The sequence below is a fragment of the Nelusetta ayraudi genome, unplaced genomic scaffold, assembly GCF_046127955.1.
Source record: "Nelusetta ayraudi isolate G7.1 ecotype Tasmania unplaced genomic scaffold, CSIRO-AGI_Nayr_v1 ptg000118l, whole genome shotgun sequence".
Lineage (NCBI taxonomy): Eukaryota > Metazoa > Chordata > Actinopteri > Tetraodontiformes > Monacanthidae > Nelusetta > Nelusetta ayraudi.
The window spans coordinates 236,489-261,374 of NW_027466168.1; the positions used below are offsets into that span (position 1 = coordinate 236,489).

General features: G+C 51.2%; 3 protein-coding genes across 5 annotated transcripts in view; all 3 read left to right on the plus strand.

The window, feature by feature from the left end:
* The first annotated feature begins 342 nt into the window (after positions 1–342).
* On the plus strand, positions 343–3,076 carry LOC142903765 (uncharacterized). Its single transcript, XM_076049581.1, has 3 exons — positions 343–1,043; positions 1,814–2,306; positions 2,499–3,076. The coding sequence occupies exons 1-3, from the start codon at positions 987–989 to the stop codon at positions 2,813–2,815; spliced, it is 867 nt and encodes a 288-aa protein (XP_075905696.1). The 5' UTR covers positions 343–986; the 3' UTR covers positions 2,816–3,076.
* A 73-nt stretch (positions 3,077–3,149) lies between these two features.
* LOC142903764 (uncharacterized) lies at positions 3,150–6,501 on the plus strand. The gene is made up of 11 exons (XM_076049580.1): positions 3,150–3,213; positions 3,320–3,382; positions 3,641–3,980; positions 4,084–4,151; positions 4,242–4,304; positions 4,469–4,781; positions 4,861–4,966; positions 5,068–5,309; positions 5,626–5,784; positions 6,198–6,358; positions 6,473–6,501. The coding sequence occupies exons 1-10, from the start codon at positions 3,210–3,212 to the stop codon at positions 6,334–6,336; spliced, it is 1,497 nt and encodes a 498-aa protein (XP_075905695.1). The 5' UTR covers positions 3,150–3,209; the 3' UTR covers positions 6,337–6,358; positions 6,473–6,501.
* Positions 6,502–7,902: 1,401 nt separating this feature from the next.
* daam1b (dishevelled associated activator of morphogenesis 1b) overlaps positions 7,903–24,886 on the plus strand; it is a 46,710-nt gene continuing 29,726 nt past the window's right edge. For 2 of the 3 annotated variants that reach the window (XM_076049569.1, XM_076049572.1), the window contains exon 1: positions 7,903–8,084. The gene's annotated coding sequence lies outside the window, so the exon portion shown is untranslated. Of the gene's footprint in view, positions 8,085–22,741; positions 22,882–24,886 lie in introns of those variants that run through there. The other variant, XM_076049570.1, reaches the window with a different exon arrangement.

The following is a 24,886-nucleotide window of genomic DNA, read 5'->3' on the forward strand; positions in this document are numbered from 1 at the left end:
CGACACACACACAAAGTTAATACTTAAAAGAATACAAAATAAAGTCCAAGTGTGACACAAAACAACTTAATTGAAAGCAGCACAATGTAAAAAGTTATTTTATTAGCCAATTGAATTCCTTCTGAATGAGATGAAGTGTAGTTTCCAATGAATAAAATCAATCGACTTGGATTTTATTAACGTTGTGCCATTTGTGGCAATGCATATTTTGAAGGAGGCAGAAACATTCCCAGCTTCTTTCCTGAACTTTAAGGTGATCAAAGTACCAGCGGGTTCTGACTTTAAAGTCGGTTCTCCAAACTTTAAATTCTGAAGAACAAAAAAGATCCCATGTAGTGGGGGGGTTTGCTCCACAACACTCTGCATGTTCTCCTGATTTTTTTTCCCCTTCTTTTAGATTGTTGCCTTCTGGAATGGATGGAGGCTCAGGAATTCAAAAAGAGACAAGGTCAGTGATGGGACTTTATGGATGCCAGCCGTCGCTGATACTCAGCGGGGGGGAAGTCGATCGTCGAGATCCGGAGGCCGAGAGCAAAGAGTGGAGGCCGGCGGCGGGACAGAGGAACCAGATCAGAGGAAAGGCAGCGAGAGGGAAAAGAACGAGGTAGTCGAAGAATTCTGGGAGTGGAACACAGCGAAAACCTCGATAATAGTTGACCGGTGCCAAGAACCAGAACCCAGAGTATCATTACATCATGCGAGAAACATGCAGGAGGGAGGAAAGAACTGATGGGACGGTTACATAGATCAACGTTACACTGCAAAAATGTGGGAGGAAAAAAAAAACCACTTCTTCTTCTTCTTGTTCTTCTTCTGAGAGTGACTGAATGAGACCAATGATGTTCATGAAATGAGGAATAAAGACTGAAAAAAAAGAAATTGGGAGAAAAAAAAAGTTGCAGAAATGCTCCACTGTGGTCGTCCGAGTGCAGAGCGGTGAGCGAGCCAGGACTGGGATCCAGAGGAAGCTGCGGTGTTTGTGGACGATGGCGTCCAGGTACTTGGTCGGAGTGGAGAGACGATGGAAATCTGACGACGGATCGGTATGCGAGCAGCTGGTTTTCCCCTCTCGTGCGTGCATGTGCAGCGTTTCTACTGACCTATGGAGGGAATAACATGTTTTCACATTGAAACCAAGAAGCAGCAATTTGCTCTGATTTCAATCTAAAATATCCCCTGAAGAACTTTATGGTATCATTAATGTAAAACGTATAATTAGGATTCTTTTTTTTTTTTTTTTTTCTCGAAGAAATGCGTTGAATACATCTCGGTCTCGGTCTGATCACCAAGAGCAAAAGAAGCAGAGGATGGTTTTCTCTGATGTGGGTGGAGTTAAAAAAAAAAAACAATACGTAAGGTGACGTTTGGGATCTTGGGGTCAAAAGTTGTGACGTCTTTTTTTTTTTTTTTTTTCTCAGTCTCAACCACCCTGACCTTACATCATCTAACAAGAGTGTTGTAGTCAAGACTGCACCAACCGAGACCAAGACAAGACCAAGACTTTACATATCAAAAAAATAACAACAAAACGGAAAAAAAGATCAGTATCTTTTTTAAATTCAGAAAAGAACAACGACAGAGCGTAAAATGACAGCAGCTGGATTCTTTTGCGTTATTATCGAGTCATTGCAGTGTTGGCTAAGTCTTGACTGGTCTTCAAAAATCCCCAGTCCGCCAAGTCCGAGACTCAGACAAGACCGAGTAAAAATACCTCAGAGTCCGAGACGAGACCAAGACCCTTAAAAGGTGGTCTCGAGACCAAGAACAATCTCCAGCACTACAACACTAACGCTTCTTCTCCTCCACTGGCCAGACCAGGTTCGTGGGCCACAAGGAGGCTCTGCTGCACCCGACGGAAAGACTCTGCGGCGCCGAGTTCCGACACGCGCACTCCCTCAAAGAAGACGAGCTGTCTCAGGCTCCCTTCTCGCTCTTCCTGCAACCCATCCCCTCCCTCAAAACCCCGGCCGGCTTCAGGCTGAGAGCCTTGACTCTGCTGGGACAGCAGCCGCGGCCTCACCTGTCCCTCCCCACCCACAACCTGGAGCTGCTCAGCAATGAGTGGATCGTCAGGAGCCAGGGACACCGCAAGATGGCCGAGGAGGGCGAGGCCCCTCCCCCCATGTACGGGAAGAGCTCGGCGTCCTCGGCGCTGTCCCTCAGCTCGCTGGACGCCACCACCCCGGAGGAACTGAAGACCAGCCCCTGCATCGCCACGCCGGCCGTGTCCCCCGTCCTGGAGCCTCCAGAGTGGCAGGCGGCCAAGACGTCCCGCCTCCCGGTGCTGCGAGTGTCCTCCAGTAAAGGTCAGTGGAGGTCGGAGCGGCTTACTTACATAAAAGTATGGGTACTTGTGTGAAAGAAATACTCGGGTCAAAGTAAAAGCAGTGATTGCCATTGTTGTTTTCTACATGTTCTACACGTACACTCTGTCCTTCTAACAGGGTCTCAAGTGTTTGTCCAAACCACTTGATGATGAGTCTATTTGCTCTCAACAGACAAGAAGGTGGTGGGTGGATACCGACTCCAGACAGCCAAGTACCAGATGGAGAAGCTGCAGAAGCAGCAGCTCCGGGTCCACCCGCCCACCGGTGACTGCGTGCCCCGCCCACCAGCGCTGCCCAGAAGGGTCCCGTCCTCCCACCCGCCTGCCGTGCACAGGAACAGGCTGACCGGTTGCCCGTCGTCCAATCAGAGGACAGAGCAGCTTTCTCACCGGGCCGAGCGGGAGAACCTGGAGAAGTTGCCTCCTCTCCTCAACCCGGCGCCGAGTCTGGCTCGCTGCTCCGAGATGCTGGGCCCCTGGGACTGGTGAAGTTGGGGGAGGGGGAACTTTTCTATTCATTTTTATCAGAATCTGAGCTGTTCAGAAAGCTTAGTCCAATCCTAGCTTAGCTTAGCTCTAGTGAGACCATGTTGATGGCGAACAGCAGTGGGCCGAGAGCAGAGCCCTGAGGAACCCCACGTTTGATTCTACTGCGCCGCTCCTGTGTTCTTATAGCTTTGAATTTTAAAAGCATAGGACAAGTGAAGTTAAACCCACTTTTCCTGACGCTCATTATCTTCCTGTCCGTCTGTCTGTCTGTCTGTCTATCTGTCTGCCTGTCTGTCGTCCTTGACTGCAACAAAACAGTTGCAGTCAAGGTGACTGGACGGCTGGAATCCACGGACACCAGATCCGACCTGAGGAGGATGAGGAGGTCCATCCCATGTGTGAGTGGAGCACAAGTCATGATCCTCATAGTGAGCTGAGGGCCAGGTAACCTGTGACACCTGTTCCTTCTCCTCCTCGCCTCCCCCGACCCTCCCCCACCTTCAGCGCCTCAGCAGTCGGAGAACAGGACGTCCAGTCTCCCGGTGACATGTGCATCTTTCACCAAAGGTCAGGCAATGGCTGAAATGCATAGTGTGAGAGCGGGGCTTGGATCTGATAGGATTTTGTTGGGCCTGTTCAGAGTCTGTTTTGCAGTGTGATTGTGTATGAGTGAGTTCAACAGGGAAACGCAGAATTTTCATGAAACCCGAGTGTTTTTATCTTTTGCATCGTTTTTAATTCACAGGGTCGTTATCGTGCTTATGTCATGTTGAGCGCCCAAGTAAGAAAACTCGAGTGACTAACTCGGATCTTTTATCTGCTCAGATAAAAAATCACACAAACCCCAGGCGGCGAATAAAACCCAAGTTGAAAAGTTGCCAAGAACGCAGCTCAGCGTTTACGAGGACTCGGCAGCTCCTCCGCCCGGACCCTCCGCGTTTCCCAGGAGGGGCTGTACCAAGTTACCGCCCATTCCCACCCCCTCTCGAAAACCCGCGGTGCGCAGGAACGGGCTGAGCTGCTGCGTGATATCCAGGCAGAAGGAGAAGGAGGCGGCGTCCAACCCTCCGAGAGCCGACCGGGGCAGGCCGGTCAAGCTGCCTCCTCTCAGCAACCCTGAGAAGGGCCTGAAAAACTGCCTGAAGATCGTCAGCTCCTGGGACTGGTGAGGCACCGACAACAGGGGCTAGAGTTTCTTCTCAACGAGTTTGTTGTGCGTGACACTTTCTTTTGTGTTTATCTTCCCTCAATAACCCTGGAATGTTCAGGAACGAGTGGTCAGCCAAGGGCCAGAGACACCAGAAGACGCCTGAGGAAGAGGAGGTTCCTTCCAGCGGTGAGCTCGGTTTCCCTCCCTTTCATGTCCGAGTGAGTCGAGACCATCGAGTCTCGTGCAGCGTAACACCTGTTGCTTCTCCCGTTTCAGTGTCACCGCAGTCTGGGAGCAAAACATCTCGCCTGCCAGTGATGTGCACGTCTTCCAGCAAAGGTCGGTTCTCTCACAGCGGAACCAGGATTTTGCTCCAAATTGTACAAACCAGGATTATGAGCAACGCGTATCTAGATTTAAATGATATCTGCACTTTTTTGATTCCATTAATGGACACAGAGTAAAGTATACATATCTGAAAAATCTCTTTTTCCACTCCACAGAGAAAAAAGTGGCGGGCAACTACAAGCTGCAGACGGCCAAGCACCAGGTGGAGAAGCTGCAGTCCAGCCTGCATCCAAACTCTGACGCCTTCGCAGCAGCGGGGCCACTGCAGCCGGCGCCGCCGCCCAAGAAGAACCCTCCCCCGAAGGCCGTGCTGCGCAGGGGCCGGCTGAGCCGCTCCACCAAGCACAAGGCCGAGGCCACGCACAACTTCCAGAAGACCGACAGCGTGAACCTGGAGAAGCTGCTGCCGCTGCCCATCCCTGAGGAGGCGCTGGACCGCTCCTTCGAGATGCTCGGCTCGGACGACTGGTGAGAAAATGATTTTTTTTTCAAACTGGGAAAAAAAAATGTTTTTGTGACTAAACAAACGTGTCGCCCACCCACACAGGCAGAAGAAGGTGGAAGGCCTGAAGTGGATCCAAGCCCTGGCGCAGCACAACCCAAACACTCTGATGGTCAAACTTCCTAAAGTGTGTCTGGCCGTCATCGATGAGGTAACTGGAACGCCTCGCGCTCGTCTCTAGTCTGTCGTTGCATCTCCTTCTCAAAGATGGGACGGCTAATAATTCCCCCAATCTCTCCCCCCGCCCCCCAGATTAAAAACCTGCGCTCCCTGGTGGACAGCGTGGCGATGGACACCATGGTCTACCTCTACGTCTACCTGCAGAGGAACATGGACGCCTACGCCGAGAGCACTGGCCGCGCTCTGCTGCTCAAGCTTGCGCAGGCCAGCAGCAATCTGTTCACGCAGCAGCGGGCCAACACGGCCCTGGGCTCCCTGGTGCAGAACTGCAGCCCCGGCCGAGTGCTGAACGCCCTGCTGAACACGGGGCTGAGGTGAGAGGTCAAAGGTCACGGTCTGAACAACACGGTCTAAGCCATAGTCTGTCCGACTCTGCTCTGACCTGCAGTGTCATTGTATTTGGCCCATGAGTCAAATGCAAAATCAAGTTAAAGCAAAACTTGTTGGATCCATGTAAAAAGGGTCACTGTTCAATCTGGAGGAAGATTTTTTTTCAATAAATATCAATGTTGGCTGCGACTTTGTCCAAGTTTTAAATTTTGGCCCCACCTGTATTTGACTTTGACACCCCTGGTCTAAACAATCAATCTGAACGTGTTTGCTTTTTTTTTTTTTTTTTTTTTACTTCAGCCACCTGAGTGTTCCGGTGAGGACCAGCACGGCGCAGAACCTCCACTTCCTCTCAGACATCATGGGGACCGATTCCATCCTGAAGGCGGGACAGCCGTTCAACCAGCGCTTCCTCAGCGGCGTCAGCAAGATGTGCGTGGACCCGTCTGCCGGTGTCAGGTGAGTCGGCTGCTGCTCCACTCTTTAAATATCCCGTATCTTGAAAAGAAAAAAAAAAAATCCCTTTGACGATGCTGCTTCCTCATGATAGTTGGTCTCTCCTGCGAGTCAGTGAACTACAAAGAAAAGTAGGATAAAATGTTCTTTACTTCCTATGTCGGCTTCTTCTTTTTTTTTTTCAAGAAAGTGGAGCACAGTTCAGGAAACTGAGCCTTTGTGACCTCACAACCATTCTAGCAGGAAGCTAAACCAAAGCGTTTTGTTACACAGCCGCAGATAATAATTCATTTTGTTAAGGCTGCAACAATGCCGGTGTCTGTGATGAATGCAGACTTTACAGCTTCAATATCTGCTGAAAAGGCCGAAGATTTTAAGAACAACAACAACAACAACAAGTTTTGTTTACCCCGCAGGGTGCACGGACACGCCCTGCTGCAGAAGCTGAGTCTGCGGCCAGACTTCATGAAGCTGTGGACCCACATGGTCCCTGAGAGGGATCGACGCCCCATCGAGAAATTCCTCAAGACGGAAAACAGGCCTTGTCCCAGATGATTGAAATCTGTCTGTGCAGCAGGTAGCTAACTGGCCCTCAGCTGAGCGAATGTTTCCCGCTTCCACGGGAGCAAAAGTCCAAACCTTGGCGATTGTCTTCATCCAGTTTTCTCTTTTGGTCTTTTGTCTTTTTCAGTGATGCCTACGAGGTGTTGCTGTGACTCCCAAGAAAGGAGAAGAAACAAATCTCCAGCGCATCATAAACTCTGGTAGAAGACACACAAAACACACTCTCATACGGGGGCATCAAGGTGAATAATTACTCTTTTAATATACCTTTTTTTTTTCTGTTTGTTGCCCCTCAATCCCAGAGTTTCCGCTCTGAACTCGCTTCCCTGTTCACAAACCCGGGGTGAGGTTCTGAAGGACACTGGTGGCTCGCACTGGCCCCCATTCGACAAGATAAAAGCCATGCAACCACGGCACTGCGGTTTCAACCGAGACCACTAAGTTTTTCAACAGAAAACCACAAGGTATTAATGTGGCTCCATAAATAGAGTTGTTGTTGAAGTTGAGGATTATTTTTTATTTTAAGTCAATATATACTTTGTTTGAATTGCTCTGTCAAACGTTGTCAAGACTGACTTGCACACACCTTTGGGCAATTTGCAATCCTGAGGCACTATGTGCACTTTTTCCAAGTAGATGTATATATGCCATGTATGTTTTACTGAATGAGGGTGTTGATATTTTTTTTTTTTTTTTTTTTTAAGAAAAATAAACCCAGGCTCCCAGGCTGCGTTGTTTTTTTGATTCTGTTTGTTTACTGTGTCGAATTTTTGCCGCCTTGGTGATGTTTGTCACGCCAGTCTGTCAACTCCCTGACATTGTGCGTTTGGCCGCTAGATGGAGACGTTCCACGCACGTTACCTCGTGGTTTTGCGGTCTCAAGTTACGTTTGGTCGACGAGCTGCTACTGAATAAAACACAACAAAACTGTGACTTGTGGAATAAAGGTGTTCTTACTGACGTCACTGACGTCGTGTGTGACTTTACTGTGTCTCGACTTTGTCATAAATCAATACAACTGCTTCCAGATATCACGCGTCTTTGTCTTTTACAGCCTTTTGAACATCAGCCTTGAACATTCTCTACCTTTGTGATCAATTTCTTTGATTTTTTTTTTTTTTTTTTTTTTTTGAAATTCTTTTAATGTCATAAAGACGTTATTCTATACCAAACTTTTACGAACTTTTTTTTTCTTCTTCAAGGAGATGAAGAGCCGACCAGAACTATGGTGGCCGGAGTTGCACACATCAAAGAAACAGTCATTCTCGGTTTCAGAGTCCCGTATGACTGTGTAACACGTATTACAGAACAGTTTCCAAAAACTCCCTGTGAAGAGAATATCGTATCGTTTACATGTCACACACACACACACACACACACACACACACACACACACACACACACACACACACACACACACACACACACACACACACACACACACACACACACGGGGCAAGAGAACCGTGAATCACCGCCGGGCCCGGCCGCCCGGACAACAAAGGACGACGATGGATGTGACGCATGCGCACTGAGGCCGCTCCACTGAGGGATGACATCACGGCCGAGCGCCGCGCACCGACCAACCAGACTGTTGAATCATCTGCGTGCCGTCTGCTCGCTGGTTTTTCTCCCCTGGTCCGCGGGTCCCTCCTCTCTCCCCGCTGCTTCACTACTTTTCTCCCCAGCATGATGGACTCTCGGACTTTGCTAACAAAGGGAGTTTTCACGGCGACGAGGTAAGAAACCGTTTTTGGTCGGACGTGCATTTTTTTTTTTTGGTTGTTGTTGATGTTGCAAAGTTGCCGAAACGGGACCGATCCGTGCCGTGCCGTGCCGTGTCGTGCTGAGCTGTGCTGTGCCGCCGCTGCGGTGGTGGTCGTGGTGACGTCCGTGCCGGGTGAAGCTGGTCAGTTTTACACGTTAACGTCGCTAAACGTTAGCAGGCTCGAGCCGTGCCGAGTGGAGCCGAGTGGAGGATTTTTTTCCCCCCGCCCTCCTCCACCTCTTCTCCTCCTCCTCCTCTCCTGCTGGTTCTAGACTTTGGTGTTCGACATTTTGCGGCCTGACAGAGGAGCCAGTCTGTTCACTCCGGTGACAATTTGCATCTTTTTTTTGCAAATATAATTTTTTTCGGGGCAGTTTGTTTGCGCAGCAGCAGCAGCTTGAAGCTTAGGAGAGGTCCTCCAGGAGATCCGTGCTCAGGTGTCCCAGGGAAGACGAAGAAGAAGACGAAGACGAAGAAGAAGAAGAAGTAGAAGAAGAAGAAGACAAGCCCTTATCGTGCACGTCTCTCGTGTATTTTAAAATATGTTGTACACGCAGGGAGTTGACATTCGGGCAGGTAGACGGTGAAACAAAACACCTTTGTCACACCGTCAATCAACGCCATGCTGCCCACCTACTTTTTTCTCACTGCTGCGTGTTCAGTGTTCACATGACAGTGTGTTTGCCCACGAGCTCAGACAAAAGTGGTTTTGCATTTTCTGTCCCATGTGACGCATGAAGGTGTTCCGTGTGTTTGACTCGGATTATGTCCGTCAAGCCATCCAGCAGCAACACCTTTTGCAGAGTGCTTTTTGCTTTTTGTTATTTTGCTCAGCTTGATTGCTTCACGACTCCTCATCTGCTCCAAGTTAACAAAGCCTGTGAGTGGTGAGTTGGATGACTCAACGAGAGAGAAGGAGAGAGACCCGCAAAATCAAGCGGCTGCTCCGAGATTAGGACGCAGATTATCGCCACCGTAATCATGCAAGTGGTGAGGGCTGTGCTGCACCCGGGCCAGGCCGACCCAAGCCGGGCCGGGCTGAGCTGAGCTGGGCGCCGCTTATCGGCCGAAAGACTCGCATTCCCGAGAATTAAAAGGCTTTAAATCACGGAGGAGGGAGGGGGTGTTGGTGGAGAGAGAGGGGGGGGCTGTATGTGTGTGTGTGTGTGTGTGTGTGTGTGTGTGTGTGTGTGTGTGTGTGTGTGTGTGTGTCACGGGCCACCGCTGCCTTATGTGAGGCGCTTTACCGGCTGCTGGTGCGAGCTGCTGCTGCTGACATGTTTCCACTGTCAACACAGGAGGGGGAAGCTCCTGTCTGTCAGTCAGTCAGTCAGTCTGTCTGTCTTTCTGTCTGGCTGTCTGTCTGTCTGTCTGCCTGCCTGCCTGCCTGCCTGCCTGCAGCCTCGTCTGCAGACTCTAAGTGCCCTCCCTTGCCCTGACGTGGGAGCGAGTCGGCTCTGGGGGGGGGGGGCTGGACCCGCTCGGACAGGCCCTGACATTTCACATCGCACGCCTCATTTCTTGTAAATGGGAGCGTTGTTGTGATTGCATGATTTCCCCCCTGCCACGCCACACCCCGAGTCGTTCGCCCTGGCAGGTGGGTGTGTGTTGTTCAGGGCACGACACACACACACACACACCTGCCACACCGTCGTCGTCACCTGGCAGGCAGGTAAACAAATAATGTTGATCCGTCTCGTCCATCACCGGCTCTCAGCAGCAGGCTTTTAACGCAGTACAATTTCCTGGGTTATAAATCCCATGGTGCACTGCTCAGCAGCCAAGCGGTTGCATGTTTTGCAGGTTGTCATAAGCCCCGTGAGTCAGTAGCTACTTCTATAATAGACCGCGTCCTATGTATGTATGTATGTATGATAGATAGATAGTTAATTAAGTCGGCTGATTGCCACCTGCTGTGTCAGCTATTAAAACATATTTAAAAAAAAAAAAAAAAACGAGACAGTTTCTCCTTCGTCTTGGATGTTGCAAGGTGGCAAACAGTGGCAGCGGACATTAGCTGCTGTTCTTTGGTCCGCACACACACACACACACACACACACACACACACACACACACACACACACACACACACACACACACACACACACAGAGCTCTCTGGTGTTGCGGCTGGGTTAACGAAGTCAGTGTTTGATGACGCAGGGCTGGTAGGCCTGCCAGGCAGCCAGCCAGTGAGCGGCTGCACTGACCAAAGGTGGTGGGGTTGGGGGTTTTGAGGGTCGAGGGTGGGGGAGGGGCGGCGAGGGTTCCGGACTAATTACTTTTTTAAACGGCGGGTGTCGTTTAGAGGAGGAGGGGTCCTTTCAGACAGCTGAGCCCACTGAGACCTCCATATGTCCCTGTGATCCCTCTGTGGGGGCTGTGTTAATGTATCATATGTGTGTGTGTGTGTGTGTGTGAGAGTGTGTGCGTGTACATCTGCAGGTAGATCGACACAATTATACGTCTTTGTTCGAGCCGAACGTGTCATTACCGGCTTATTGCGGCTCGCCCGCCCCGCTGCCAGGGTGTAAAATATCATTATTGCCGTAAAATATTGCCCTGTGGACTCGGGTGCAACGCCCAGAAAACCGTGAGGCAGCCAGAGACAGAGCCACGCCCCATCATCTATTTTCTGAGGGCGAAAAAAAAAAAAAAAAAAAAAAAAAAAACAACCCGCAACTGAATCTGGCCGCTGCTGAAAGGCGCGTGTCTCGCGGGCTGTTTCGGAAAAGTGGTTCAATCCTGAAATAAAACATAGCCGGAAACCTTTTTTTTTTTTTTTTTTTTTTTTTTAGGTGGGTGAGGGTGGTTGAATCTGAATTTGTATGTAGCAGTTTGTGTGTTTAATGCTCCACTGCCGTCACCTCGAGTGGACGTGAGCGGCTAAATGGATCCGCTCACGTCTCCTCTTACTTCCTGTCTGCACTCTGACCCCCGCAAAGAGGTCGAGCAAAGTCACGTGGTGCGAAAATGTTATCTTGTCGCGTCAACGAGTGTTTGATTACATCAGAGCTGGAACAGCGAGCGAGTCCTAGAAGCTATTGAATGGAATTTTACTGCCAATAAACAATTGTAGCACTTCTGACTTCAAATTTTGGGGAAATTCCTACTTCCGAGCACAAACGGAACCTGCCGTTGCTTAGTGGTCACTCCGCCTCTTTGTTTTCCACCTCGGAATGTTCCCTGATCAAAGAGGTTTTCTAAATAGCGAGAGAATATAGCATTCGTAATCTTCAGTAGTTCAATCCAGTGACATTCTCAAGAAAACCCTCTGAGGTCCACTCCACCTGCAGCCATTGGGAGGGTATTTGGGAACCGGTACCGCTCCCCTACAGGTCAGTGACTGTGTTTACATGCAGAGCTAAATGCGAGCTGTGCTCACCATTCGGTTTTCTCGTCTAATCGGACTGCTCTCCTTGGCCCAGTTTACATGTAAACTACAGTAAATCGAATTATTCACGGGAACGGGTCCACCTCCCCAACACTAGGGGGAGATATGAGTCCTTTCAGCGTGGTCATTTCCGGTTAACGTCTTTCGTCGCACAATAACTGGAGCGCGATACAACACCGGTGTAATGTCCGTACTGGTCTTCAATTTAACGAGTTTCCTCTTCGAACATATTGCTGGCGATGTGATCGCTACGTACCGTTGACATTGTACATGAGGGAGAAATTCAAATTCCAATCGCATTGTCCGGGCGTCTCCATCGGAGTTCTCCAGATCCGATTTTATTTTAGTCGGACCAACGCGTTTACATGCACTCCGATTGTCCGGTCATCATCGGACGAAGGCAATGATTCGGTTTTCTCGGGAGTGTCACGTAAGCGTAGTGAGCGTTGTTGTCGTTGTTATCTCGGCGCTCTCTGCTCCAGTTAGAAGTTCAAATGCGAGCGAGCGGATCCAGCGGGATGAGAGCGCCGGCGGCTCGCTGCAACAATGGGCCTGTATGAGCGTGTGAATGTGCCATTCTCTGGCCCGGTGTGCTTCACTTGGGGCAGACAATGGCTTCATTTTTTTGCTACGGCTCGGCTGTTGGGAGATGTGCCCCCGTCGCCATAGCATCCCCGCCGTGCCACACCCTGCCCCCCCTCCCCATACCCCCCCACACAGCGCCCCCCACCAGCCCGGCCCGGCTTTGCACTTGTCCTCTGGCTGCTGGGACAGCTGGTCCCAGACGCCCATTGTTGGCCCCACCCACAGGCTGGGCCCCGACCTCACATTTTGAGGATCGCCGCTCCGGGGTCAAGCCCGTGACCCCTCCACCAACCCCTCCACCCCCCCGCCCCCCGCGGCTATTGTTGTCGGTGGAGTATGTGGGTGTTTATGAAGCAGATGCTAATCTGTGTGGCCCAAGACCCACTTTGAGTGGAGTCTGTAAACTTTTATGACTTTTCTTATAATGAAAACAACTCGTGCGACGTACACTGCCAGTCTAAAGTGTGGACACACCTTCTCATGCAATTTTATTTACAACTTTTTACACTGCAAATACATACTGAAGACATCAAATATAAGAGCAAGATATATGTCATTATGCAGCAAAAAAACACGTTAAAAAACTTCAAATATGCTTTTTATGCATATACATTAAAATATAAAACGTGCTTGAGGTTTTTTTTTACACTTTTATTGTTTCCTACATAATTCCATGTCTGTTCATACGTAGTTTTGATGCCTTCAGTGAGAAACTGCAATGTCAGTAGTCATGAGAACGAAAGAAAAGACATTAGATTCATCGGGTGTGTCCAAACTTTTGACTGGTAGTGTTCGTCTCTGACACAAAATAATGAGTTCAGCCGGAGTTGAACACGTAAAGTTTTTTTTTTTTTTTTTTTGGCCGAAGAATGCACAACTGAGACGTATCACGGTGACTTTTTGACGGCGACTTGAGCAGATGACTTGAGACCCCCGTCGGGTGGGTGTGGTCGCCGCCGACTTTTGACCTCGCCGATTGTTCCCGAGGTGAAAGCACGGCGCCCCCTTCCTTCCAGCCTCGGCCGCTCGCTGGTGGCAGGTTTTTAATTGATGGCTTTTTTTGGCCTGACAGCTTTCAGGCCCCTTTAGGTCGGCTAATGGACCTGTGATGCCTGTGGCCGAGCAGCCCCTCCTGCTGTTTACTAGCAGTGATGCTGGACATAAACTGGCCATAATAATAGTCACTCAGGAGTCTGATAGAAGAGGCTTTATTGAATTTTAAAGCCTCCTAATCTCGCTAGCTGCGTTTCCATTACGTTTTTTTTTTTCGAATACTTGTAAAAAAACATTCCATCCGTGACCCCATACATCACTTCCACTGACGTGTAAATGCGATAAAAGTGTTTCCATGACACTTTTGCGACATACCTCTTTATGGATACGTCTGAAAAAAACACCTCATGAGAGCGTCAAAACCCTTTTAGCCGGACTACTGTTTCCAGCACCAGTTCTTTATTGCGATGTTTAGGTTTTGCCCAACTCCAGGGGTCATGGAAACGCAGCTACTGTTGGAGGTAAATGTTACCATGTGGTGAACAGGCGGCTTTAGCTTCCATCACCTGGAACCCGAGTGTAAATATTCCACGCGATAAGTTTCTGTTTGATCTGCCAGAACAGGCTCCGCCCCCCCCCCCCCCTCTCTCTGGCTCCCCTGGGCAAATAGCCTCAATCTGCAGCCTAACGCTTGCTATAAGTGGAACTGGGTGACCTGTCAAACTGTATTTTGGGCCGTTTGGAACCTGCTGCCGTCAGACCCATGAGACTGGTGGTGGAGGAGGAGGAGGAGGAGGAGGAGGAGGAGGAGGAGCAGCGCTACTTCTGAGGCTTTATGAGATTGTTTATGGGGCCGAGGAGATTTATTCATGTTGCTGTGTAACGTGCAAAGCGCAGCACCGCCGGGCTTAAAAGTTTGCACCATGCGGCCAAGTTTCATGTTTTCTTTTCCGACGGCTCCGCCCACTTCCAGAGACGCACGCGTGAAATAAATCCGACGCTCCTGGAAGACTTTCCGCCCCTCTGGCCGTCGTTCACGGTGACGTGATGCTCGACTTTGAAGTCCCCCCCACCCCACCCCACCCCACCCCACCCCCACGTCTGTCTGTCTGTCAGGCCTGCGTCACTTGTTTGTAATGAATAGCTTCCCAGTTCCTTTTCCTCTGGTTTCCCCACTAAACCCAGTTAGCGAGCGACTGTTGCCGTGCCAGGCCGATGCAGCCGCAGATTATCCCCCCCGACAGTCAAATGGCAGAATGAATGAATGAGTGTCGCCGCCCCGAGGGCGAGATGATGGAGGGAGAGCATCAGTGGACAAAGGGAGCACGCGTGTATGTGTGCGTGTGCATGTGCGTGTGTGTGTGTGTGTGTGTGTGTGTGTGTGTGTTATGGGCCATGTGGGACTCGTGTTTCATTCCCTGCTTGGCTGTTTTCTCAAATGCTCGTCTGGAACGCTCCTGTGCCACTTCTTCTGTTTTTATTTATTTTTTTATTTTTTTTGCTGAATGACGTTTTAACTGGTGGGAACTCAAGTTTGATTTTGACCTCAGTTCAAGGTTCTCATCATCACAACCCGAATCAGAATCATATATTTTCTTCTTCTGCCAGCATCCAAGAGAGTCCGGACTTTGTATTTGAAATCACGCCTGTCAAAAATTTTCCTTCCAATTTTTTTTTTCTCCTTCCATTCTGAGCCCTCCGTTTGAAGCTCCTCCCAGGTGATTCCTCTTGGCAGACGCACCCCCTGGGGAGGGAGGTGGAGTGGGAGTTGGGGGGGGGGACTCACATGCCAACGTGTTTCCGCCCTCGGCAGCCGCCAAACCCCACGAGTGTTGCGGCATGTGCAGCGGTCCGTGAGACAGCCGGCGGGTATCGGATTGGGGCGGCGGGCCGTGCCAGAGCTCCATCAGCCCGCCGCTGCCGCCGCCACCACGCCCTTCGTTAGAAAAATAAGAAGGAAAAAAAAAGGGCACGTTCAAGTTGGGACTAGTTGTCGGGGCCAAAGCCGCGCAAGTTGTGCGTCAGCTGTATCCCGAATCTCTCTCTCTCTCTCTCTCTCTCTTTCATTCATGCTTTGATGCAGCAGAAGCGGGAGGGGTTGGAGGGTTCGGGGGGGCGTGGGCAGTGGGTGAGGGGGTGTGGGGTGCTGGGGACGGTCTTGTATCCAGGCAGAGGGCGTCAAGGCAGCACATTTTTATTTATTCTTTCAAATCATTCTTCAGTGTTGTAGGAAATGCACTTTTTTCGTTTACCGCCTCCACCCCTCCCCCTCCTCCCTCCCTTTACTCTGCAACCCCCCACCCCCTACCACCCCCTCTCAATGTCACAGACACTGTCACCGTGAAAACCTGATTTAGTGTCTTCTAGAGCCAGTTGGTCCCTCTGAAGTCAAAGTTCTGCGATCCGGTCACAGCATTGTGTGTGTGTGTGTGTATGTGTGTTAATTTTCTCAGGCTTCTCGTTTTCTGAGTGATATCTGAGGCTGCAACCCCTCACACACTCACACACAGACACACACACTGAGCAGAAGCAGTACTTGTGTGTGTGTGTGTTTTTCTCCTCCTGCTGAACGTTCCTACCTGTTGCCAAACAACTCGGTCAGTCGCACACAAGCCGTCAAAACTAAACGGCCCCTCGGTCGCCACCTGACACGGTCGACTTGCCGCTTTTTTGTGGCGACCCGCTACAACGCTCCCCTCCTCCACCCCCCCGGCCCTCTAATCCCTGACATTAGCCGTGTTTTGGCCTTGTTTTCCGCACTGTTGCCCTGCAGGCTGGGTTGTTTTTGCTGTTTTTGCTGTTTTTGTGTTGGCTGCCGATGTTCAGCGAGCCTCGAGCCACAAAGCTGTCAGGTCCGTCCTGTTGAGCAGCAGGTGTCCTTGTTAACATCTCCAAACATGCTCCCCCCCCCCCCCCCTGCCTCCAGGCTGTTTGTGTGCTTTAGTCATTTCTGGACACCCCACCCCCGCCCTGCCTCTTGGCATGGAGGTTTTCAGTTGAAGATAACCAGCAGTTTTCTATTGTTTCGCTCCTCTCTGAGCGTCACCTCGCCAATCTGGCCCATTTGGCCCGGAAGTTGTTTTTCCTCTCCCTCAGATTATGACACGGCCCTGAGTTAAGCGGCTTTGCGAGTCGACCGTCCAGCTCGTCAAAGACGGACGTCTCGCCGCTGACTCGCTGGCCACGCCCACACCCCGGCTGGCCACGCCCACACCGCAGCTGCCCCTCGGGATCGTAAGATCCCAAACATTTTTTCTGGGGTAGCCCGTTAGCTATGGAAATAGGGATAACCACGCCCCAATCTGTTCATTGGTGCCTGCACCGTCTCCTTTCTACTTCTCATGCTGATTTCCCATCGAGTCCACCGCAAGAGGCCAATGAAGAAAGTACAAATGATTAACAAAGCAGAAATTAAAGTAAAAACATCAAACAATAAAAACATTTAAGACGTCACCATAACAAGGAAACACTTTAAAGACAGTGCGGACGTTCAGAAGCAAGAGCGGAGAAGTGGGTTTGTCCACAGACGCTGTATATTGTTTAAAGTAAACTGTTGCCTATAACAAAATGATTGTCCTTCAGCCACCAAAGGTGGCGCACTCGAGTTAGAAGTGAGCGGCTTTGCAGTGACCCATCAAATGATTACAGGGCGTGGCTATCCCCGTGTCATCCTAGGGGCAAAAAATCTCGCTTCTCGTCCCGTCCTGGCCGCAGCCCGGAGCAGACTGTGCTCTGATTGGATTACGGCAGATTAGCTTGACTCGGTTTGATTTGTTTATTTGTTGTGCTACCTGCGCTGCTGGCTGCTTCCTCCGAGGCCGCGGCAGCCCAGCCGGCCGGCCGACCTACATCTGGGCAGATCAAGCTGCAAGTTAAGCCGCAGCTTTTTCACCCTCCCACTCCGTCGATGCTCTGCAGGCACGTTTGCTGCTGCTGCTGCTGCTGCTGCTGCTGCCGCCGCTGCTGCTGCTGCTGCTGCTGCTGCTGCTGCTGCTGCCGCCGCCGCCTCATAAAATTCTTGCAGCAGCAGCAGCAGCTCCTCCTCCACTTCAGGGGATTATCGTTTGCCTTCGCAGCCCCTAAAGTCTCCCAACAACTTTTTTTTTTCGGTCACAAGAAGATTTATTCTGGAATTTCCAGCTTAATGGAGCTGGAATGAAATATTTATTTTAGTTTGGTGATTTATTTGCGTTTCAGTTCCATTTAAACTCTTTGTTTCGCTATCGGCTGCGACGCACAAGCTTGTTTGAAGGCTGAAAAAAAAATGAAAAAAAAGGACGGAATATTTCAACGGTCAACTGTTGAAGCTCCAACGTCTGAACGTGAAATAAATTTGTTCAGGAGCTGATGGGGAGGAATTTTTCTGCCTCCAGAGTCCGTGTCGTGTTGCGTTCGGTCTGAAAGCAACAGCTTTGCGCGCACGGTGTGATTAACCAGCCGTAGTAATGAGTATAATCGCCATCACTAGACCCTTGTATCATCCGATGCTGCGGAATGCAACTTCCCTAAAGTCATCAGGCAAATGCAGGAAGCTACAAAACCTTTTTAATTTCTGCTTTTCCACAGTAGGAAGTAAAACATGCAAAGGAGACACTTGCAGGTGAAAATGTGAATTCAGGCGCAGCGAGCTTCTCTCACTTTATCCTCCGTTTGAACGTAAAGATGTTTTTCCTCGTCCTATGTAACGGCCACCCGGGCTGATCCCTTTCCCACGGCTTGAGTTTCCTATTAATGTTTGGAAACTCTTAAGTAACTCTTTGAAAACCTTTAGACGTTCAGATCCCCCCCCTCCCCCCCCAGGTTTGGATTTTTGTTTTTATAGGCGGCAGCAATGTTTAACTTGTAAAAGTCACGTTGCTCGTCTGCACCGGTGAGAGACGCTTGCTGCCTGGCGGCGATGAGGAGCAGGACGGCGACGCACTCTGACCTTTAGCTTCCAGTTTTTTCATGCTTGCCGAGCCACGTGCTGTGCTTCTGCTGCTTCCAGGCACCCTATATATATATATATATATATTTATTTTTTTTTTTCTCTCCCTGGCCGACACCCCTCTGTCTATTCCCGGCCGCCAAACTGGAAAGTGTCGCCGTCGTTTTTTTCACCGTCGAGCGGATGCAGAAAGTGGTGCGATGGCTAATTACAAGGCAGACGGTGGGCGGCTGCAGACCCGCTCGACCCTCTGCCGGCTAATCTTGGCCTTTCATTGGAGATGGTGCGCGCCAGGGAAGGGCGGCACGAGTGGAATTTATGGATCAGGCCCCGCCCTGAGCGGAGTGCACGTATAGTGGAGCGGAGCTTCCTTCCACCACATGATACGAGCCATAATATAACGACCACCCCCTCCTCTACACATTCCTTTCGCAGTAGCCAGAGAAAGTGTTTTTCTTAGTGGCTGTCAGTCAGGACGCAGCCGAGGATTCACTCGTCCTTGTTCGCTCTCCCTTTCTTTCTTCCTTTCTTTCTTTCTACACTGGATTCTTTGTCAAAGGTTGTTTTTTTTGTTTTTTTTAATTTTCCAATTACTCGCTTTTGTCGTGATGCACCGATACCGAAAATACCCAATATCGATGCCAGCATCATGCCCTACTCATACCCCTGAAATATGTGCCGATACCATGACGACGATACCAGTTGTATACGTACACTACCAGCAGCACAGAGTTTCATCGGGCGGATAAAAAGGCCTCCGACAAACGCTGCTGATTGGCCCAGTGGTCCCTGTTTGAATGCGGCTCTGAGTACATATTGACTCACCGCGGCGCTCGACCGAAGCTTCAGGTGTTCATCAAGTCGCTAGAGCTCGCCGCCGCCGCCCGTCCTCGCGTGCGTCTCGCTGTGTTGTGTTAACGTTTCCAATCGAAACGGAACAAAACCTCCGATCGGGAGGCGCGAGCTGCGTTGGCAAATCACGGACTGAACTCTTCTGACTTTGTCTTCAAAGCTAATTGCAAATCTAGGTTAGATTTAGTAACGGTTGCGCTTAGAACCTAAAACGCCGAAACAAAAATGTCTGAAATGTGCCGATGTAGCCCATAGCTCACCGTTTTCCAACTGGTGGGTTGCAACCCGAATGTGGGTCGTGGAGCGGAATAAATTTGGGCCGCCATTTTAAGGTGTTGCTGTGGGTGTGTCCTAAGTATCCTTTGGCCAACTGTTTGCGAGTGACGAGTGAAAAGTAAATTTGACATTTTTGCATGTTTGCGTTGTCGAGCACTCGGAACATCAGCTGTTAAGCTCGGAGACATGTGATGAGGAGCGCACGCACGCACGACAAGCTCTTTGGTCACCCGACAACAACAGTGTTGGTGAAAACTCCCTCCACCTGTGACGGTGTGGCTCCAGAGCGCCCCCTTGCGTTTGTTACGTTGTGCGGTAAGCCAGAGGTGCTTTGAGGTCAGCAAAATAACGAGTCCCTCGTTGGCTTTTTTTTTTTTTTTGGTTATTATATTTTATTACTATTATGGATGCAGATGATGTGTCCCTGCAGAACAGGAGCCCTCGCTGGGAACCAGGACCTGCCTGTTATTCCAGCTGCAGGTCGTTCTTTACAGAGGCAGCCGCCCAAGGGGAGAGGGGGGGTGGGGGTGGGGGGGGGGCGCAGCGCCTCCACCTCTGTTATCCACCGGCGGCTCGCCACTGATGTTCGCTAACACCAGCGCTCGGCCCGAGATAAAGTGTTTCACAACAAGCCAGTTCCAACCCCCCCCGTGCACATCTGTCCGGCAACACCTGCTTCAAAACAACACAAAACAAGAAGCACCATGCTCAGTTTTTGAAATCAGGTTTTGAAATAAAGAAAACTGAATCAATAATTAAGTGGTTGTCCGTTAATCCGGGACCTTTTCCAGTGGTTATACACCATATCCCTGCGTATCACTTGGATTGGACCACTGCAATAAGCCCCCCCACCCGCTGGGTTTTTACACCGGGAACCCCATCGGCCCGCCAAACGCCAACCCACTCTGGTCTTCCGTGAGGTCTTTATTATATCAGCTGGACGGACGTGTGACTTGGCGGCGGCCTGGGTGTTTTCTGGAGCCGCGGCTAACTGGACACGCTGGCAGTTTTTAGCCTCGCCGTCTCGCAGCCAAGTCCATCAGAAGGGGGCCGTTGAGGGGAACCCCGAAAGGTGTGTTTTATTTGGGAGCAAAGCTCCTGGAAGCCTGAAGCAGCAGCAGCAGAGTCCCGAATCCTCGACTCCACTCGGTTTGAAAGCAGCAGCCTCGAGCTACCGGGGCCCTCGATCACGCTAACAGAGTGTAATCACTTCCTGTTTGCGCGCCGAGCAGAGTTCAGCTGTGGCAACTCGGCGGCGTGCAGTGAAAACTTTATGACATCATGTCTCGCTGCCGCCCAGGTGATGAGCGCTGACGCACTCGCCAGGACGACCTGCAGCTGACAACTATTTTGTCAACACCTGCTGGAAGAAGAAGCCACAAGCCACTTCTGCTTTTGTATTTGTGTTTTTTTTTATTGAGTCTGACTTTCCCACCGTGCTCGCTATTGGGAGGGACTGAGTCAGCAGTAATGGCCTCTGATGCTGTAGACTCAAGAATTAGCTCACAGTCGAGTCAACACGCCTCCATCGCACAGCTGTTTTCGTGTGTGTGTGTGTGTGTGTGTGTGTGTGTGTGTGTGTGTGTGTGTGTGTGTGTGTGTGTGTGTGTGTGTGTGTGTGTGTGTGTGTGTGTGTGTACGCGCGTTTGTTTGTTTGGCTTGGTTCTCCGTTGTGTATTATTATCATTATTAACTGCCGTTCATTTGATGACACAGAGGCATGTGTGGGAGTTTGGAAGCCGCCCTAGTGGCCGAAACCAGTTTTGCAGGAGCGAATGACGCAAAAGCGTTTTTGATGCCGTCAAGAGCTTTTTTTTTTTTTTTTTTTTTTTTTTTTTGCACAATAATTTTATATAATAATAATTTTAATTAATTTTAAAAGTTCATTGTGTTTCTTTGCGTCCGCTCTTGAACGGCCGTATGGCGGCGTGTCCGATGAATCTGCTGCCACATTGGCAGCTGCAACCTGGGCTTTTCCCCACTTAACGGCTCTGACCTTCTGTTTGTGTCCAGAAGAATGCGGTGGGAAAAAACGCTCCGGCCGGCTTTGCCTTTTTTTTTTTTTTTTTGCCCCCCCCCCAGCCAGTCGTGATGTGTTTGGTGCTGCAGCAGCAGCCAATGACGTTGGCGATCTAACGCGAGCGTAGCGAATCGTGCTGGATGACCTCACCCCACCATCACGCTCCTGTTCGCTCAGGACGAGACCTCCTGTTCCAATTCTTTTTTATTCACCTCTTAAAATATTTTATTCTTCCTATTATTTTGAACGCAGCACATTTTGCTCCTTTGTGCGTGTGCGTGTGTGTGTGTGTGCGTGTGTGTGTGTGTGTGTTCAGGGTAACAACAGCTCACGACCTTGTTAGAACCACCAAGCCTGTTATGACAAACCGCACGGCTTTGTAGCGGGACCTCGGTTGTGTCGTAAGACTCGACTCATTCCTTTGGCCTCGACTTTGCTCACTTCTGTCGCTCAGAAAAGTGGCACAGATTGAAAGGGGGCAAAAATAAAACGAGCTTTTCAGCCGGTCGCTCTGACAGACGGGGGGGGGGGGAGAAAGCGACGGACGATCGCTGCAACGTCATTGGATGTTGTCGTCTGGGAGAAGAAGAAAACAAACAAACTCCACTTGGTTGTGTTTGTTTTTTTTTGTTTTTTTTTACTACTGCTGCGATGATTCACCCATTTTTGTTGCCGCTTTTATCCCTGTTTCCCTTCTGTATGGAAGGAATGACCTGACGGGGTTCTAATAATAGCAGGCGTCATTCCCATCATGCATGCATTTTTTTTCTTCCCATTTAATTTCTCAGGAAGCCCCAAGAACAGTCGACCTCAGACCACCTCTGACCTCTCAGCTCCTGATAGATGGACACTTTAGTAGAAACCTCGCACCAACCAGGCACATTCATCCCTGTTATATCTCCTTGAGATCTTTCTTTTCTTTTTAAATAGGGCGCAATATAGCTCAAACCGCAACTTTGTTGTTACTATACCAATGCGATGACAATAAAGGTTTTTCTATTCTATTCTATTCTATTCTATTCTATTCTCTGGTCCCTGGTTCTCCTCCAAACAAACCCCAAAACAAGGCTAGTTTTGGTCCAGCCAGTGTTGGTTGGGTTGGGTTGGGTTGGGGAAGGGGGCGGGGGGGCGGGGCTGTCAGCTGGGCGGCGGCCACGGCTCAGCTGCGTCCTATCAGGAGGAGGGAGTGTTGAAAGGAGGCAGTAACATCTGTGCCTGAGCAGCAGCCGGGAGGGAGGTGAGGCGGGGGAGGAGGGGGAGGTGCGGTGCGGTAGGAGGGGGAGGGGGAGGGGGAGGGCGGGCAGAGTTCCCCTCGACCCGGCCGGCTTTTTCATCCTCACACGTTTCCAGCAGCCGCCAGCGCTTTATGGCAGGGCTCGCTCACCCTCGCCCTCCGCTGCCCTCTCTCTCTCTCTCTCTCTCTCTCTCTCTCTCTCTCTCTCTCTCTCTCTCTCTCTCTCTCTCTCTCTCTCTCTCTCTGGTCCTGGTCGACATTCCTCCTCAGCTCCTCCTTCACCGGGATCCACTGCGCTCCGCTCCGAGCCAGCCTCGTGGATTTACACACACACACACACACACACACACACACACACACACACACACACACGCACACACACACCCACCCACCGCCGCCTCCGCCGCCGTCATCATCGTCCTGGGAGCGGCGAGCGGAGCTGGAATGCTGCTCCGGAGGACCAGCGAGGAGAAGCCGCTGCTGGACAGGGTGAGGCTGAGCTCTTCCTGCTCCGTCCTGTAATCACATCAGCCAGGGCGAGCGAGAGAGAGGGTGGGGGGGGGTGGGGGGCGAGCGAGGAGGGCGGGTGGGGCGTGGGGGGCTCTGCTGATAGCTGCTGGTGGGAGTGAGTCCGTGCGACCGCTAGATAGTCAGAGGCTATCACTGCCTCCCTCTGTGTGTGTGTGTGTGTGTGTGTGTGTGTGTGTGTGTGTGTGTGTGTGTGTGTGTGTGTGTGTGTGTGTGCGTGCGTGCTCTCGGCCTGGATTCCGCTCCTCTCTGCTTGTGTCACATCCGTCTAATTAGGAGGTGTCGGCGCGGAAAAAAAGCGCTGTTGCCTTAGAGTAACCTGGATCGGCTGTAGCAGCGGGGGTGGGGGAGGTTTAATGTTTAATGAGTAGGGGGGGGGGGGAGGGGGGTGGTTAATGAGTATCCCATGGGTGCGGGGGGAATGCCCCCCTAATGACAAGGAGCCGGCGGCGGCGGAGGAAAACCTGCGCGGGCGACTCTTCCTCCCAGCGAGGAACCGGCGCTGCGGTTTGGACACCGCAGCCCCGTCATCAGTGAGCGGGCGAGCGAGTGAGAGAGAGAGAGTGTGTGTGTGTGTGTGTGTGTGTGTGTGTGTGTGTGTGTGTGTGTGTGTGTGTGTGTGTGTGTGTAGGGGGGTGGGGTGTGTGCTATATTTTCCGTGCTGCTCCTGCTGGTTCCAGGGAGGAGGAGGAGGAGGAGGAGGAGGAGGAGGAGGATCATCTTGTCAATGAAAGGGAGAGTCACCTTGAGCAGCAGACGCTGGTGCTCCGATCATTTGCCCCGCCCCCCGCTGACCTCCCCCCCCCGTCCCCCCACCAGTCACTTCCTGCCCCCCCCTCCCCTGTCGCTCTCGGGTTCCACGTCAGGCCACGGTGTGCAGATAGCAGACAGGGGGGAGGTGGGGTGTGTGTGTGTGTGTGGGGGGGGGGGGGTGGATTACAGCGGCTGCAGGATTTCACGCTGCCTCTGATGGTGAGCTGCATTATTGCGCCGTTGTTAGTTGTTGTCTTTTACTGTGTAATCCTTCACGGTTGCCAGAGTTTTTTGTGTGGCTTTTTTTCTTTTTTTTTGCACCGATGTTGGCGGCGGTGAATTAGAGAGACAATCCGACCTCCCCCCCCCACCACCACCACCACCACCCCCCCGTTCTCCCTATAAACATCCAGGGCAGATTAGAAAGGAGGGTATAATGTGTGTGGAGAAAGAGGGGCTTACATTAAATCACCTTCCCAGCCAGCCAGCCAGCCAGCACCAGGCACCCATCACCCCACTGCCGCTCCGGTCTCCATGGCAACTGTGGAAGATGTAGTGTGTGTGTGAAGGGGGGGTGGCGGCAGGGGGCTTGGTTGGTGGTTGGATTTAGTTTAGTGTATTTTTAAAGGACAGGACGGATGGAACAGGCCAGTGGGGGGGTGGAGGGGGAGGGGTGGTGTCCCGGAGGAGACGCCAGCTCTCCGAGTATTGACGAGCCGGGGAGGTCGCTCGCTCATCAGCGGCTGCAGCTGCGGCGGCGGTGACGGTTCCTTCTGCTGCTGTGGGGGGAGGGGCAGGTGGAGATGGGAGGAGGGGGGAGGATGGGGGGAGGATGGCGAGGATGATGAAGGTGCTGCCTGAAGGTGTCAGAGACGCTGTGGAGGCCCACGTTTGGAAGGGCGTGTCCCCTTTTAAATCTCCCCTTTGTGATGTCACAAGGGGCACGTCAACCTGGTCGGCAACCCCCACTGTCCAACCTGGCATCCTTTGCTTTTTTTTTTTTTTTTTAGCCGCATTTTTTTTTTTGTGAAGTGGCTTCAAACGGAGGCTTAACTACGCCGTCGTCGTCTGGAGACCTCGTTTGGGTTAAGTGGGCGACGTCCTCAGGTGTCCTCAGGGTCCTAATGACACGCTGGCTTCAGGGGTCGTCGCCCTCCTGCTGGAGGTCGACTGTAATCACGCCAAACGACCGTCGCTCCCCAGATGATACGGC